The sequence below is a fragment of the Crinia signifera genome, chromosome 8, assembly GCF_055691185.1.
Source record: "Crinia signifera chromosome 8, ASM5569118v1, whole genome shotgun sequence".
NCBI classification, from domain to species: domain Eukaryota; kingdom Metazoa; phylum Chordata; class Amphibia; order Anura; family Myobatrachidae; genus Crinia; species Crinia signifera.
The window spans coordinates 111,192,176-111,211,058 of NC_139224.1; the positions used below are offsets into that span (position 1 = coordinate 111,192,176).

Genomic DNA, 18,883 nt, shown 5'->3' on the forward strand with positions numbered 1-18,883 from the left:
GAGGAATCGTCTCTCATCTTCAGACATCTCCTGCAGCATTACAATAGTGCACATATCAGAATTAGACCCTATATACACCCACTTTACTTCAAAATCTGCATCAGTCCATTTCAGTTTATGAATGAAAGCAAAGCTTCTGTCCCTTCCTCTGCTCCCCCATACACTGTAGATCTCAACAGAAGTGGATAGATGCACTATTGCTTCCAGTATTTTCTTAAAACATACAGTACTACTGATATCTAAGAGCATAGGTCTTAGCACCCCCCCCCCCCCCCTGCAGCCGGTACCTCCTTTCGCCAGCGCTTCTGTTGGGTCCCGGCTCTCCCGGCTCCTGCGGCTAATAAAAAGTGACATGACACCCGGAAAATGGCTGCCCCATACAGCAGACCGTTTTTAAGGTTGCAAGAGGAGGCCGCCACCCACTTTTTATTAGCAGCAGGAGCCATTATTACCGCATACCGCGAGAACTTGTCCCCTTCAGATGCACCTCAGTGACTGATCATGTTTTTCCAGGCCCACCACCTTACATCATATGGGTCAGAAATATCAAGGAAAGTATGGGCCAGATGTATCAAGGTATCAAGGACAGTATGGGCCAGATGTATCAAGGACAGTACGGGCCAGATGTATCAAGGACAGTACGGGCCAGATGTATCAAGGACAGTATGAGTGATATGAGGCGCAGTCTAATGGCCGTAAGGTGAAGCAGTGATCTAACAGCTCTGGCCTGCTGGGAATGGAATAGAGAACATTACAAACATGTGAGGTCTTGTTACCTTACTTAACTCCACAAGAAAAAAAGTATTAATGGGTGCACTGAGGATCCTATATCTCTAATTATAAAATATAACTTTTATTTATTCAAGTTAAAAGGTGAAATATTAAAACATAGTAAATAGAATTGAAAATAAAAGAATAAGTGTATAAAACAATATGGGGCCACTGTCCTACAAAATCCTATATTTGCAAGGATGATGTTCCTGAGGGTTTATCTCTATCCCTGAAAACAAGCCGACAGCTAATATGGAGATCTCCTGACTGTATTTGTAATTCTGCTAACTGCTTCTGATTTTAATATCAGACTATAATGTTATTTATGGTGTTATATCTTGATTTCACATGCCATAGATGAATAAAGTAAGCAATAGTATGTCTATTTGTTGCAGAATAATATCAAACAGTCATTTGTATCTTATAAGTATAGTTTCCTGCTTGTCTGCTGGTTTACAATGTGTATCCTAATTAAAAGATATTTCTTCCTTTAAATAGGAGTATTAATATTCCTTGTTGGGAGTACACATATCACCTTGATGGTCAAATATAAAAGATTGCTGCTCATCAGATTCTTAGAAAGTCTGCATTTACCCCTGCAAGTCTCACTCTGCAACAGAAATATAATAATATGCAATTTAGTGATCTATAGATTAAATTCTTTAATATGATCCACAATTATATCATAAATTCAGGTGAGAATGTTAGACATATTGGTAATGGTGTTTCATTTGAGCAAGCAATCCTAAAATCTCATATTATGCAGCTCAGTGCGGCTTATCACAAAATCAACTGGGGTAATCTCAGCTTGTATGTGTATAACCCCGCTTAGTGGTCTCCGGCTTTTATTTAAGACTAAGCCGCTTCTGAGATCCACAACACTGCTGCTATATGCGGTGTGAGGTTCAGGTGCCGTCTCTGTGGTCTGTGAGACGCCGAGCTGGCAGATCTGTCAGCTATACTCACAGCCTCTCGCTGGCTGTCCTGCACTTTCCCTGGGCTTGTAAGTAACAGCGCCCAGATATATTTGCACCATTTAACATAATATCACAAGGCTAAGTACACATAAGATCTATAAGGGATGAACATTGATATCTGTTTATAGACAGCGGCCCCTCGGCCGACGATCGTTTCACCGAAGCTTTTTCAAGGCATTTTACCTTACTTATTGAACCACCCTTCTATATATTTTTCATGTCTATTTTTAACTTGCAGGTTTGGTACAAAAAGAGAAAACATCCTACAGCAGGATTACATTGAATATTTGGATGATCTGGCTATAGACATTGGCTGTAAGCCTAATATTCTTGGACTTTTACTGAAAGACCCCATTCTAGCTCTAACCCTTTTCTTTGGCCCTTGCACACCAGCACAGTTCCGCCTCACAGGCCCAGGACAGTGGCCAATGGCTAGGAAGCAGGTCATGACCACATTTGATCGCATTTTAAAGCCAACTAAAACTCGAGTGGTGAAAAAACAAGAACAGAATTCAGTGTTGATATTTGGACTACGGGCACTGTGTGTTCTTGCTCTGCTGTTAGCAGTAGTTATGTACAGAAGCTAATTTGTAAATCCTTGAAGAATGATAAAGGGGTATTGAAGCATATTTAATACTATATTTTATGTGAAGTATAAAACAATTTCTGTATTTGATGCTCCTACATCAGTAATATGACCTGTAGGTGGATTCCTTAATAATACAGAAATAAATGTACTCAAACTTGTAAAATTTAACATTTTCATAAACTTAGCTCTGTGTAATCTTTGGTACAATGGGCCTAATTCAGATCTGATCGTATTGCGGCGAATTTGCAGCAGTCAGCATGCAAATAGATACCTCCTAGTTATAGTGGAATCCTGCCTCACGAAGGAATGTGCACACTGTGCGAATACATGTGTTTGGCTAGCAAAGAATTGTCCAAAACCATTTGTTTGAGGCTCACCATCAAATTATTTTTCCACTGGACACCACTCAACGCAAGCGCCGCATAGCCCTGGACTTACTCAGTGGCTGCAATGAATACTCCCAGCATTTTTTCTATTACATGTAGCGTTCTTGTTAACACTCCTGCTAAATGGGCAGTTACCACCCCCAGATGCCTTTAGTCCTGTCAATCACTTTATGATTGGCTAGCAAAGTAAAATAGTAGCAGGATTTCTGTGCTAGTGAGCATGTGCATTGCGTCCCATACCCTTGCACAGTCTGTCGATAATCTTCCACTGTGGGACTTTTCACACTAGTGATCAGGCCTGAATTAACCCCCTATATGTTGTGTAATGAGACTATGACAGTGGTTCTCAAACTTTTTTAAATCACGGTGCCCTGGAGTATCAGGATTATTTTCACGGCACCCCATGTCCAAAAATTTGTCATCGAGAAAGACATAAAATATATAAAGTAGCGTAAAATGTGATTATATCTCATCCTTGAGGTCAATTATGTTAAAATGGACAGGATTCACTTCTGTTTGTCCACATTTTCCCTTTGAATTGGCTATAAATTATTTTTATTGGTCATAGAGCACCAATCCAGTGCACCCCTTCAAGTGCGTTGAGGCACCCCAGGGTGCCATGGCACACAGTTTGGGAACCACTGAACTATGAGAAATGCATCAACAGGGAGGAGCTTCGCTTAATGATTGAGTTTGAAACACTGAAACCAAAGGTCGGAACATAAATAATGAAATTAAGTCCATCATATGTCAATAAAACACAGGAGGCTGCTAATTAAGACACTATCCACGTATGGGCCCCACACACACAGCGATATTCAGCCACTTTCTGAGCGATTTTACATAATCGCTCAAAAAGTGTCTGAATATCGCTGTGTGTGTAACCCACACAGCGGTACAAATGCGAGGCCCCAATGTATAACAGACCTGCTTGTAAATTCATATAGTGGTTGCTCAGAAGGCCCTGCACATTTCTGCTGTGTAGTGCCTTCTGAGCGATCACTGAAGCCGCCCAGCCACCTCAGCCGTCCATTGAATGCTGGTGACCCGGACACAGTCAGCATCCAGGGGACTATGTAAAAACCGGACCGGGACCACACTCCGGACCGCCGGACAGGACATCAAAATCTGCATTCCGGAGCTTGTAGGGTCCGGTCCGGGGGGTGTCTTGTCCGGGGGGGGGGGGGTCCCTGTGATAGCTATCACCAGGGACATGGGTGAGGGGAGATTACAGCCTCCCCGGGTGGTCCGGACCGTCCGGTTTTTGCTACATGCCCGGACCATACAGGGAGGCTTTATTCTCTCCCTGGTGACAGGTGTGACAGGCAGCCCCCCGGACAGGACACCCCCGGACAGGACACCCCCCGGACCGGAGGCTACAAGCTACAAAATGCACAGTTTGATGTCCGGTCCGGCCATAGGTGCCGATTCTGTGGGTGCTCAAGGGCCCGAGCACCCACGGAAATTGATGAGCACCCACGGGCCCGAGTCCCACTGCTGGGCCTCCATATGCCGGACCCGCCACCAGGGAAACAGTATGCCAGGAAGAGTGTATTCTGTCCGCGTAGTACCTGCACTGTGGGGGCATTTATGTACCTGCACTGTGGAGGGCATTTATGTACCTGCACTGTGGAGGGCATTTATGTACCTACACTGTGGAGGGCATTTATGTACCTGCACTGTGGGGGCATTTATGTACCTGCACTGTGGGGGATTTTATGTATGTGGAACTCTGTTGCTGTTGCTGCTAATTTAAATATTGGAGACAACTGTGCTCCATAATATAAATTGGTATTATTTTGTGGCCACACCCCTTCCCCATGAAGCCACTCCTCTATATTTTTGGCTTGAGCACCCACCAGCAAAAACATAAATCAGCACCTATGGGTCCGGCGGTCAGGGGTTTTTGTCCTGGTCCGGTTTTCACCCATACCCAGCATCCAGCCTATAATTTCAGCTGTCTCCTACCCACCCACCGGCAAAGGCGGCTGCACAAGCACCGGTATATGGCTCACTGCCTTTGACTCCGGTGGTCGCCAGCCGAGAGTCGGCTCCAGAGGGTGAGACTCCTTCCTCCACACTGCCGCACCGGTGTTCCCGCTGACTTGCTACCTTCGGGACGCCAGCACCTGACTCCAAGACGCCAGAGAAGCCGGGTCTCATCAACCGCTGTTCACCCCAGCATACACCGGCTGCATGCTGAGGAATAAAAATGCATTGCCAGCCTACTAACATCATCCAGGTAGTGGCTTAATATCATATAACCAGCACTGTTGGTTTATATTTGGGTTTCCAGCAGGTGACCTAGTGCAGTGGTGATTGGGGTTTGTACCTATGACTGATGTAGAAACGTGGCTGATCACTTTAATGTGACTCCACTTTGTTTGTGGTCACCCTTTTAATGATGACTGGGTTGTATTACAGGGCACAGCGCCCTGCCCTTTAAACAGGTTTTATTGTGCGCCATTACGTCATGCTGTGTAAGGGCAATCCTGTGCTGAGAGCGGCGAGGGATGGGTCTGGAACAGCTGACAGCCGCTCTCAGCAGAGGAGGTGAGCGGCCTGTCACAAGGGCGGTGCACAGGATGCGGATGGGACAGCTGACACGCTGCTTGACCAGGGGCGTAGCGAGGCGTCACTCTGAGAGATTTGAAATCTCCCATGCTGAATCTCCCATTATGAATCTCTGGCACAAATCTCTCTGTATGTGGGCTCAGATTCAGTGTAGGGAAATCTCTCATGCTGAATCTCCCGTTATGAATCTCTGGCACAAATCTCTCCGTATGTAGGGCCCTTTAGAATCCAGCACACAGTGACCAACATACTGTAACCAGTATGAAACAACAAATGTGCAAAGCACAAGGACAACCAAATATATGTGCATATGTATTGGCTTACATAAATGAGAAATCATTAAACCTCCAGGAACAAAAAAAAGACCTGAGAACCAATCAGAACAGGAATGACAGCCACAATATTCAATGAAAGAAAACAGTTTGATTGACAGCTACACTAAAAAGTAAAAGTACAGAAGAGCCAATCAAATTAGCACCCTGAAATGGCCCATTAACCCTTAACAAACCATATAGAGAAAGACATGTGCTACTTTTTTTCCCCAGAAGTACTGCAATGTCCGAAACGTGTTGAAAAAAACTACTAATACCAGAGCAACTGTTACACAAACATCATCACTATAAACACCACCACAGAAGTGACAACCAATGAAACAAAATTTTGCGTGGCCGGCAAGAAACAGCTACTCCCAGAAACAGCTAACTGTCAGAAACAGCAGTTAGCTGGAGCTGAATGCAGATTAAAGGTGGTGAGTCCCCACTAATAGAGGGGTTGTCCAGCGTAAGGTTCTTTAAGAGCCCTCCCCAGGCTGAGGCTGAGCCCCATGGTGCAAGTGCTAAGGTCTCTGGGCAAGCCTGCAAAGACATACCCTGAGAGTCACTCTACTAGGGATGGCCATCGACCATTGATGATTCAAAATCATTGATGGCCGATGTTAAATACTTTTGCCATCCAGATGGTTTCCCTCCATCGATGGATTAGCAAAACAATGTTTTGCTTTTTTTTTTTCAAAGTGCCGGGACACAGAGCATAGCTCCGCCCCCGACACCTGTGAAGCCCCGCCCCCTGTGTTTTGATTGGCCCACTGGCCAATCAATCAAATACAATGGATGACTATCGATATGTAAAAATATTGATGGTCATCCATTGCATAGTTAAGCACTATCGAATTGCCATCGAATTGGCAACCATCTATGGCAATGGCAATGATGGCCATCCCTACACTATACGCAGAGTGGGAATCTAGTCTAGGCCACAACATCTAGGGATGGCCATCGTTGACTTTGCCCTCAATGGTTGCCATCTAGGGATGGCCATCGTTGCCACCATTGATAGTGTATTTCTATTCAATGGATGACCATCAATGTTTTTGCATATCGATGGCCAATCATTTTCTTTGATTGATTGGGCTGTGGGCCAATCAAAATACAGGGACGTGGCTTCATGCTTGCCAGGGGCGGAGCTAAGCTCTGTGTCCCGGCTCCTTGGTGAAAAAGCAAGAACGAAACTATTCGTTTAAGCTTGACATTGATGGTGGGAAATCATCTGGTTCTCCCCCATCGATGGCAAAACTATTCGACATTAGCCATAAACCATCAATGAATTCTAATCATCGATGGTCGATGGCCATCCCTAACAACATCTGATACCTAAGCCCACACACTGGAACAGAAGAACGCTGCTCAAGTCAAGTATTAACAAACTACAAAATACTTTCTGATTAGACTAACGACACTGGATAAGTCAAACTGCTAGCATAAACACACTGGAACCATTAACGCATTAAAAAACTATTAATTGAAACACTTCCATTCATGTATGGACGGAGCACTTGCATCTATGATTTGTTTTTCCCATTTATGCACCAATTGCATTATTTGTTATAATACAGCATTGCATAACCCATTGTAGGTTAGCAAGACCACCATTGTTGCAGATATATTGCACTGCAGGTGGGGCAAATGCAACATATGCAGAGAAAGTTAGATTTGGGTGGGGTACGTTCAAACTGAAATCTAAATTGCAGTATAAAGGTACCCACACTCACGTTTCTTTTTATGAGTTTTTTTATTTTAAACTATCCTGCCTCTTGCGTTCAGCTCCCTGGGAGGTTTATTACATGTAAAAAAGGCACATGAAGTGCCAGATTGTAAGTGAGCTTCCTAGGGAAAATTGGGTTCTGAAAATCTGGTCCGCCTCCCGCCCTCCCGGGAAGGTGGGCAAGTCCCCTGCAATCCCCACAGCCTCCCTCTAACCTCCATCAGTGGGGACCCGTGGGGACCTGATGACACGAATAGCATCACTGTGGCCCCGCCCCCAGCTGTGAAATGCCTGTATTTGACCATAATTATGTGTCTGCAATGGCCACGCCCCCAAACACGGTTTAACATGTTAGCTCCACATAGAAAGGACACCCTAAAGGTAGGAAACCCTGGCTATGTGTAAGAAACTGATGATGATGGTGATGATGATGATGATAATAATACCTTTTCTTTTATAACCTTACTTCTTCTTTTATAACAATACAAAAAAAAAAAAATAACATACTGTAACCCTATTGCATGCCCCACATGGGGCTTAGCGGATGTTCTAGAACAGTGGTGGCCAACCCGTGGCTCTAGAGCCTCATGCGGCTCTCCCCCTTGTAAAGTGTGGCTCCTGCTCCCACTGCTGCCCGCCGCCCACCGTCAGTCCCAGTCCCCCCTGCTGCCGGTTCCCTGAATCCCTTCTCCTTCTGAGGGGAGGAGAGTGCGCATCGCGCATCTCTCCTACCCCTTACTGTGCATCCTTGTGAGTGGGCCGTCCGCCAATCAGAGCTCGCGGGCCAGCAGCCAATCGGGGGCCGGCCAGTGAGCTTTGATTGGTGGATGGCCCAGTCACAGGGAAGTGAGGGGGAAGGAGATGCGCGGTGTGCTGTGCTCTCCTCCCATTGGTGACATAACAGGAGAACTGCAGGGTGACACCAGACTGTCCTCTCCCTGCCCGGGAGGGGCATAGCAGTTTGTGGCACTGTGGGGGCATAGCAGTTTGTTGCACTGTGGGGGCATAGCAGTTTGTGGCACTGTGGGGGCATAGCAGTTTGTGGCACTGTGGGGGCATAGCAGTTTGTGGCACTGTGGGGGCATACCAGCTTTTTGGCACTGTGGGGGCATACCAGCTTTCTGGCACAGTAGGGGCATACCTGCCACCGTGTGGGGGGCATATGTGTATCTGGCACTATTGGGGGAATATGTATATATGGCACTGCACTATTGGAGGCATATTTGTATCACACCCAACCAAGGGGTCAAAATAGACAAGGCCCTTTTCTTGGCGCATGCGCCTTCGGCGCGAGCATGATGTCGGATCTTTAGCTTGACTACCAATATATTTTGGGGTACTTATGTAGTATCTGGGCTGCCGATTTTGTGATTGTATGCCTTACCTTAAGGCATACAATCAGATGCGATGCGATTCGATTCGATGCGATTTTGCATAGGATTCAATGTTAAGAAGGTCCTGTTCAATTCCCCACTATCCAAGTGGGCATAGAGTTGATTTTATATAGCGTGGCGAGCGCAGCGAGCCACCGAGCCCGAAGCGTGGCGAGCGAAGCAAGCCCCGCGAGGGGACGCATATTTCTTAAAAAGTATTCTGTGTCCCCTCGCGGGGCTCGCTACGCTCGCCACGCTTCGGGCACGGTGGCTCGCTACGCTCGCCACAGGTTTATATCCCACTCCATGCCCACTTGGATAGTGGGGAAAGGAAAAGGACTCCTTTTTCCCATTGAATTCTATGTTAAAATGGACTCAGACCATTTTAACATTGAATCCTATGGAAAAATCTTGACCATCGCATCGCATACGATTTGGTCGCATGCGATGCGATCCGATTTCTAAATCGGACGGCTTTGGCTAACTGATGCGCACAGTGTCTATTCAGCGACGCAGACCGGAGAATAACTGGGGCACGGCCTTAGGATGTGTCATCCCACGAGGCCACACCCCGCGCGTGTGTCCCGAGTCAGCAGCAGCAATAGTTGGGAGGTATGCCAGTGGGACCTTCATGCCGAAGTCCAACACTGTGTCTATCTCAAAGGTTTGCTACATCTGTCCACCCTTTTTTGTTTTCAGTATCATAGACCCTCCAACATAACCTCTTCCATCAGGTACAAAATGCTCTTAAACTGCCACTTAGGGCGGGATGTACTAAGCAAAAAATGTGACAAAACCCCCATTTTCAGGGGTTTTATTGCATTTTCAAATGTACTAACACCCGGACACTCTGTTATCGCAGGGCAATGGGCATCTATCGCGGCCCGCCGCAACCCGCTGCCTCCGCCGATACCGCAGATACCTATCCACCTCCCCCTGGCTTACCTTTCTCCAGGTCCTCCTGGACCTGGAAGATAAACTCCTTCTCCCCCTAGCAACGCAGCCAGAAGGAGGAGGCACCCAGGGAGGTGATGGAGACCCCCCACATACCACATCACAGGTATCGCGGGGGGCCTCGTATTTTAATACATCCCGCCCCTAAACTGCCATCACTTACTGTATGTTGAATCAGTTAATTGATGAGAATAATGTTTATTTACAGGTGATTGCAATCATACATTAAGGGGGCAGCCCAGGAGCAGAGCAATTTGTGTTGTACCTGATGCAAGGAGTCACGTTGGGGGTGTTTGGTACTGTATAAATACAAACACCTCAATTGGTAAAGTAATGTATAAAGCAATATTGATTATTTCTATATGGATATGGTCTTCAGAAGATCTAGTTAGGTCCAAGAGGGAGGGTTGGGCACAAGATTGATTATGAATGACATCATCATGGCCCGGAGCCATGACATATTGCCACAATTTACAGCCTTAACTCCTGATTGAGTAATCTGTAGACAAGTATGGATAAAGTAGGAATTCCTTGGCATACATTTTAATGTATGAGAGAAAAGACGAGAAGTAATGTACAGTATCTTATTCTTTTAATGCAAAAGTTAAAAGGTGAGTTAAGAATGAAAGGTTTTCATGCATAAAATATTTGTGATGTGATTACTGGTGAATATGATTTCATCCTTATAATAATGCCCATACATGGTGCAATGTATGGTGCAATGCACGCTCCCGCGCACATCCCAACAAACAGCACATATGTGCTGCCTATACTTTTTGAACTAGATGCGATGTGCATCGCACCATGTATGGGCACCTTAAGTTCCCAGTGCTCTTATGCAGCATTCAATGACAACTACTTCTATTGTCTCTCTCATTTTGGGGCAGATGTATTAAGCATTAACAATAGCTAAATGCAAGGGTGATAAGGAGAGATAAACGTCCAGCCAATCAGCTCCTTACTGACTTTTTTCAAACACAGCCTGTAACATGGCAGTTAGGAGGTGATTGGCTGGACATTTATCTCTCCTTATCACCCTTGGATTTATCTCTTGTTAAAGCTTAATACATCTGCCCCTTTATCGGAACATTCAGCATGTAGTGCATAATACAGGTTGAGTATCCCGTATCCAAAATGCTCGGGACCAGGAGAATTTTGGATAACGGATTATTCCGTATTTCGGAATATTTTAATATTTCAATTATGTATTTTGAATTATCTTGCATGAATGCTGTATAAACACATAAAATACACACAAATATATTTTATTACCACATAAAATACACACAAATATATTTTATTTGTTCAAAAAACAAGGTTTCAAAACATGAAACAAAATTTGTGTACTATATCAGATATTGAATTTGAATGCCAAGCAATCATTTTCTTGCACATATATAGTGCCAGTTACATATCATGTCCTCAGTAGTGCTGTTACAAATGTCCCCAGTGAGTTTTTAGCAAAAAAAAAAAAATGTATGGTTTTCGGAATAATTCGGATAACGGATACTCGGATACGGGATACTCAACCTGTATCCAAAACAGAAAGAGAAAGACAGTATGGGGGAAATTTACTAATGGAAATTTGTAAAAAAAATAGGTGTATTTGTATCCAGAAATACACTTATTTTCGACATTTACTATCCCGAAAATACGGCAATTCGTATTCGTATTGATGTGCTATTAATACGAATTGCCGTATTTTCGGGATAGTAAATGTCAACAATAAGTGTATTTCTGGATACAAATACACCTATTTTTTTTACAAATTTCCTTTAGTAAATTTCCCCCTATATCTGTGTTTAACCATACCTCCCAACTTTAAGAAGTCCTGCGGCGGACATACCAAAATTTGGGGGCATGGCCTGACAGCAAGAGGCATGGCCCACAAATTGCTAAATTTCCGCCCCTCTGGCAGCAGGTGACAGGGGGGACTCCCAACTCCCCCCTATGGGACATTGCCGGCCCAGTGCGGGATGCGGGAACATCCCTAAAAATCGGGGCGTTCCTGCGAAAATCAAGACAGTTGGGAGGTATGGTTTAAAGGGCCTACAGTATGTAAAAAGCTATTTTCCCATAAAATGATGTAGAAACTGAAGCATAAGTGCATAATTTTACCATTTTTTGTTATGTGCTATTAGCACAGAAGTGGATTTAGACCTCATGGGGTCATAGGCAAGATACCAGTTTGGGGCCCTACTTCCTTCAACAATCCATAGCTGTATATTTTTGCTGCTGATTGTAGGTGGCAGCAATAGTGTACCTTGGCACGTGCACAGTCTACTGCTCAGCTGTATGAACATTGGCATTGTGTACAAATCTGATTCAGTCACTAGCGATAAAATAGAGAGTGATAAACAATCCGGGGCAGTTTGGATGGTGTAATGGTTAGCATTACTCCCTCACAGCACTGAGGTCATGGGTTAGATTCCCACCATGGCCCTAACTGTACGGAGTTTGTATATTCCCCCCGTACTTGCGTGGGTTTCCTTCAGACACTCCGGTTTCCTCCCGCTTTCCAAAAATATACTGGTAGGCTAATTTGCTCCCAACAAAATTAACCCTAGAATGTCTGTGTGTATGTGTGCATGTGGTAGGGAATGTAGATTGTAAGCTCCACTGGGGCAGGGACTGATGTGAATGTTCAAATATTCTCTGTAAAGCGCTGCTGAAATTGTGCGCGCTATATAAGAAACTTGTAATAAATAAAATAAAATAAGAAACAGTCAGCCAATCAGCTGCTGCTTGCCATGTCACAGACTGTGTTTGAGAAATGTCAGACAGGAGCTGATTGGTTAGTTGTTTATCACTCTCCATGTTATCATGTTTGAAGCTTAGTGCATCTGGCCCTAGGTCCTCTCTCAACCATGACTTGCCCCAACCAGGCTGCCTCTTTCTATTACTCTTCTCTCACCTCTGCTCTCGACTCTGTAGCCCCCCTCCACACTTTCCCCCTTCGACGCTCTAAACCACAACCCTGGCACAACAAAATAACTTGATTCTTGCAAAAATGTGCATGCTCTGCTGAACGCCTCTGGAGGAAATCTCACTCTCTGGAAGACTTCCTCCATTTCAAGTTTATTTTCTCTACCTACAGCGCTGCTCTCTCCTATACCAAACAATCTTTCTTCAAATCTCTCATCTCTTCCCATTCCTCCAATCCCCGACGTCTCTTTGAAACTTTCAACACTCTACTTCGCCCTGCACCACCCCTCCTCCCTTCATCCCTCACTGCCACTGACTTTGCCTCCTTCTTCCTCTCTAAAATTGAGGTAATCCGACATGATATCTCCTCCCATACCCCCTCTGCTGCCCACCCACCCCAATCATCCTCCCCTCCCAACTACCCCACTCTGTCATCCTTCTGCCCTACTACAGCTGAAGAAGTCCGCTCCCTCATCTCATCCTCTCCCCCCTCTACCTGTCCCTTGGACCCTCTCCCCTCCCGTCTCCTCAGTTCCCTCTCCCCCACTGGCTGCTCCCACCTTGCTCACCTCTTTAACCTATCTCTTTCTACTGGCATCTTTCCCTCACCCTTCAAACACGCTCTGGTCTCGCCTATTCTTAAAAAACCAAACCTGGACCCTTTATCCCCCACAAGCTACCGCCCTATCTCTCTTCTCCCATTTGCCTCTAAAATACTAGAACGGCTGGTTTACAGGCGTCTCACCAGCTACCTGTCTGACCACTCCATCCTAGATCCCCTTCAATCTGGCTTTCGCCCACTTTATTCCACTGAGACTGCCCTAGTGAAAGTCACCAATGACCTGCTGTCAGCCAAATCCAAGGGTCACTTCTCCCTGCTTATCCTTTTGGACCTATCTGCTTCCTTTGACACTGTGGATCACCCTCTCCTCCTCCACACACTCCAAAACATTGGCCTCTCTGGCACAGTCTTCAACTGGTTTTCCTCTTACCTCTTCAACCGTTCCTTCTCAGTCTCTGCCTCTGGCTCTACCTCACCACCTTCTATCCATCCTGTCAGGGTCCCTCAGGGTTCCGTCCTTGGCCCCATTCTGTTCTCTCTGTACACCTCCTCTCTGGGTGCACTCATTAACTCCTTTGGCTTCCAATATCACCTCTATGCAGATGACACCCAAATCTACCTCTCCTCTCCTGATCTGTCCCCCACTGTTTTCTCTCAAGTTTCCAACTGCCTCTCTGCCATCTCTACCTGGATGTCTGAGCGATTTCTGAAGCTGAATATGGACAAAACCGAACTTACTTTCTTTCCCCCACCCAGAGCTATGCCCCCTACTAATATCTCTATCACTGTTAAAAACACCATCATCTCCCCCGTTCCCCAACTCCGCTGCCTGGGTGTCACTCTTGACTCCTCCCTCTCCTTTGCACCCCACATCCAAGCCCTGGCCCATTCTTGCCGGTTCCAGTTACGCAACATTGCTCGCATCAGGCCCTTTCTCTCACAGAGTGCAACTAAGCTGATCATCCACTCATTGGTCATCTCACGGCTTGACTACTGTAATGCACTTCTCACCGGCCTCGCTCAATCCCAACTAGCTCCTCTCCAATTTGTCCTCAATGCTGCAGCCAGGCTTATCTTCCTCTCCCGCCGCTCTAATTCTGCTACTCCCCTTCAACAAAATCTGCACTGGCTTCCATTCCCCTACAGAATCCTCTTCAAACACCTCACACTCACATACAGGGCCATCTCTAATTCCATTGCTCCATATATCTCTAACCTCATCTCCATTCATACACCCTCCCGCCCTCTACGGTCAGCTGACGACTGTCGTCTCTCCTCCACCCTGATCACTGCTTCCCATGCTAGAGTACAGGACTTTGCCCGTGCTGCACCCCTTCAGTGGAACGCACTCCCTCGCTCCATTAGCCTCTCCCCAACCTTGCAAAGCTTCAAACGGGCACTGAAAACTCACCTATTCATCAAAGCGTACCCTTCCACTGCATAAACCAGCTGGTTCTCCGACCCCTTGCCTGTTCATCCTGCTATCTAACCACCACCCCCTCGCTTGCACCTCTTGTAATCTGTCTGTCTCCCCTTCCTACTAGATTGTAAGCTCCTCCGAGCAGGGCCCTCTTCCCTCCTGTTGTCAAAGCCCACTTCTCTTCACATTTCACTCACAGCTCTCCTTTACTCCAACGCTCAGTGACCATCTTCGTCTGCATACTCATCTCCATTGGCCTCAAGCCTCTAGTTGTATGGTGATTGAGTCCTCACTACTTACATTTAAGCTGTAATGTGTATTGAACTGTGGTGCTCTTTATTTGTACTGTATTTTTGTTATTTATTCAATGTTATGCCAAGTTTTGTCTCCCTGTATTGTTCCTTTGTACGGCGCTGCGAAACACTTGTGGCGCCTTAGAAATAAAATTATAATAATAATAATAATAATAATAATAATAGGCCTTTTGGAAGTAGGCCTGTGTCACATATAAAGTAAACTGACTGCCCACTTTACTTTATACGTTTTTGTATTCTATCAGAGAACATCAAATGGTCAGTAATGTGTCAGCATTGTTTGCTGAGCGATCTCATAGGGCCAGTATTCTCCGGTGAGAACATTGGCCCCAGGGCCGTTTCTAGAGGCGGACAAGCCGTGCAGCAGCCCAGGGCGCCGCACGGCTTGTCCGCCTCTGTTTGACAGCCGGGGCGCCCTGCAGCCCCCCCAACGCCGCGGCCGCCGCAGCCTCCTCCCCGGCGTCCACACACAAGAAGCAGAGGGAGGGGAGGGGAACGCATCGCGCGTCTCTTCTTCCCCCTCGCTCAGTGTGTCACTGGGCTGTCAGCCTATCAGAGCTCGCGGGCTGGCAGCCAATAAGGAGCCAGCCCGCGGGGTATGAATGGCTGATGGGTGACGGCTCGTGAAGGGGAAGGAAAGAAGCGCGATGCGCTCCGCTCCCCTCCCCAAGGAGGCAGCGCTGCAGCAGCACTCCCCAAGGAAGCAGCAGCAGAGGCAGAGGCGATGGCACAGGGGGAGACACAGACACAGTGAGTTTGGCACTGTGGGGGCATAGATCTATGGCACTGTGGGGGCATATGTGGCGCTGTGGGGGCATATGTGGCACTGTGGGGGCATATGTGGCGCTGTGGGGGCATATCTGGCACTGTGGGGGCATACATCTGTGGCACTGTGGGGGCATATTTGGCACTGTGGGGGCATATATCTGTGCAATTTCCGCAGTACCATGTTATGTATTTGGTTGGGGGGGGGGGCGCATTTTTTTTTCCTTCGCCCTGGGAGCTAAATTGTCTAGAAACGGCCCTGATTGGCCCTAACTGTTGCTCTGACTAGATGTATCCTGCATACAGGAATTAATTGCCCAGTGATAGTGATGCACAGGGCCACGCATCGCTATTGCTGTGGCCGCTACAAATGGAGAGAAGTAGGGTCAGATCTAGTCAGATCGCTTAGAAAATGGTCTGAACGTGCCTTGTGTGTTTAGGCCCCATAAGTTTACACAATCTTTAGATAATGTTCTCATTTTAGTTTATGGAGGCATAGCAGCAGGAGAGATCTTTCGATCGGGAAGCGGTCATCTATTAGAATGAACTTAGGTCTACAGTCATTAGGTCGACCCCACTAGGTCGACTGGCAGGAAGGTCGACCTGACTTAAGGTCGACATGACTTAAGGTCGAATTTGCATAAAGGTCGACATGAGGAAGGTCGACTGGTAATAAGGTCGACATGGGTTTTTCACTGTTTTTTGAGCCGACATGTGCCGACAGGCGGTATTTCATGCCCTACCATCCACTAGGGCGTGGTGGGAGTATAAAATAGTGTGCCGAGCGCAGCGAGGCACCGTGCCCGAAGCATTGCGAGCGATGCGAGGGTCCGATTCTCATTGCTAACTGTGTCCATGTCGACTGAGTCGACATTCGGATAAAAAAAACAGTGAAATAACCATGTCGACCTTATGACCAGTCGACCTTCCTCATGTCGACCTTTATGCTAATTCGACCTTAAGTCGTGTCGACCTTGGTCCATGTCCACCTTAAGTCAGGTCGACCTTCCTGCCAGTCGACCTTGTGGGGTCGACCTAATGACTGTAGACCTAAGTTCATTCTGACAGATGTACCGCTTCCTTTCGATCCATCTCCCACTGCCTCCATCTGGTGCCGGACCTGATCCTGGAAACTGACAATGTGCACATGTACACTGCCCGATTCCCCAGAGGAGTTTTTTTTTTGCAAATGTGAAAAACTCCTACAAAATTCCGGGAATTTCTAGGATATCCCTGTGTATGAGGCAGGGATATTTTTATTCAAACTGAAAATATCCACAACGATACAGAGGTTAATAATCATAGGAGCTCCATGATTATCAATACATATACACTGAGGGGTTTATTAACTAAGATGGGAGTTCTAATCAAGATGTGATGTTGCTATGGGCAACCAATCAGATTCTATTATCTTCTAGTTGTACGGTGCTGCAAAACACTTGTGGCGCCTTATAAATAAAATTATAATAATAAAAAGAGGTACTTGTGTATTATCACGGCACCCCCGATATTCATCGCAGGGCATTGTACAACCACAAAATCGCTTCGCATCGCATGCCATGCCATAAGATCGCATGCGAGACGCGATTATACCCGATTTTTCATTGTACAGGCACCCAGACCTGATTTGACATTGTACACCCACCCTGATGGGTAATGACTATGTTCAAATGCCCCCCCATTGTTAACGCCACCCCACTATCAATGGCAACCCGAAGCGTGGCGAGCGCAGCTTAGTTTCCGGAGGCAGCCAGCATCTCTGGCGTTACTGGACACAACCTCGGAGTGACTAAATTGGGAGTCCCTGGGAGTTCAAGTCCCGTTTCAATTAGGCCGTGCCCCTTTCAGGCAGATGTGGTGCTCTGCAGGACGGATCCAGGAGAAAATGACAGGGGTGGCATCATGATAGGGGATGGGGAAGGGGAAGGAGGGGTGTTAGTGGTGCCAGTGTGCCCGCTCAGAGAGTGAGGAGGAGAGCAGAGAGAGGATGGGAATGGTATTATAAATAGGCCCTGGCATTTAAAGTACACTTACCCACCTTGGCGTCAACAGTGACGCGCTCCAGAAATGGGGGTGTGGCCACTCAAAAGGGGGCATGTCCTTGAGTGTAGTGTAACACAGAGAGAGAGGGTGCAAATGCACTATGCTATCATTACATTATAATATAATATATAATAAGAGGTTGTTGGTATATCATTGGCCAGTGATATTGGCCTGCCCACCAATCGTCCAGGTCACCTCTTGTCGAGCAGGTCCCTAACACTCTGGGGTCACCACCTGGGACGCAGGGAACCCCGAAACATGATCCAGCCAAGGACCCCCCCAGGGCATCACAATAAAGAATAGGGATAGTAAAGTGGTGAAATTATAAGAATGGAGGTCCCTACTATATGTTTGAAGGTAGAGAGTATGTGAAATAAAAAGTGCATACATAAATAATAGACATACAGGATATAAAAAGTGACTGTGTATTTAAGTTGTGATGCCCTGAGACAGTCCAGCCAGAGCAGCCCGGGGCCCCCACGCCCAGACGCCCTCTCTCTCTCTCTGTGTAACCCATTTATTCTCAGCAGATGGCACCTTTCATTACTGAGGGTGTGCAATTTGTGTGCCAATTTCCCCTACCGTGTAGTGTAACACACCATATACCACTTCTACACATTATGCAGCAAAATAGTAGACCCCATTATACTCTACTTGCTCCTTACACATGATGCCAAACGCAATGAGCCAAAATTCACATAATGCTACACGGATTGAGCCAAAATTCACATAATGCAACACGGATTGAGACAAAATTCACATAATGTCACACGGATTGAGTCAAACTTCACATAATGGCACACAGATTGAGCCAAAATTCACATAATGCCACACGGATTAAGCCAAAATTCACAATAAACTCCATAAACAGGGACATTGCGCACCGAAGGCTCCCGTCAAAAATGTAAACCGTAATGCCCATTACACGTTAAGGCACACACCATAAGGTCCATTATGCATTATGCCAAACACTGTAATGCCTATTACAAATTATGCTACATAAATGCTGCTTACAGTTCTTAAATGCTCGTTGCCAGGAGTTCCATGCTCATTGCAATGTGGGATTACATTTTCGTTGTCATGTGGGATTACAGGCTAGTTACCAGGGGTTCTATGCTCGTTGCCATGGGGGTTTACATGATTGTTGCCATGTGGGATTACATGCTCGTTGCCAAGGGGGAATACATTCT

At 46.3% G+C, this 18,883-nt stretch overlaps 1 protein-coding gene across 2 annotated transcripts in view; it reads left to right on the plus strand.

Annotated features, from left to right (window-relative positions):
* LOC146026370 (dimethylaniline monooxygenase [N-oxide-forming] 2-like) overlaps positions 1–2,521 on the plus strand; it is a 48,129-nt gene extending 45,608 nt beyond the window's left edge. For both annotated transcript variants that reach the window (XM_083156986.1, XM_083156987.1), the window contains exon 9: positions 1,987–2,521. In XM_083156986.1, coding sequence (XP_083013112.1) covers positions 1,987–2,335 — 349 coding nt within the window. In that variant the 3' untranslated portion in view covers positions 2,336–2,521. The remainder of the gene's footprint in view (positions 1–1,986) is intronic.
* The last annotated feature ends 16,362 nt before the right edge of the window (positions 2,522–18,883 follow it).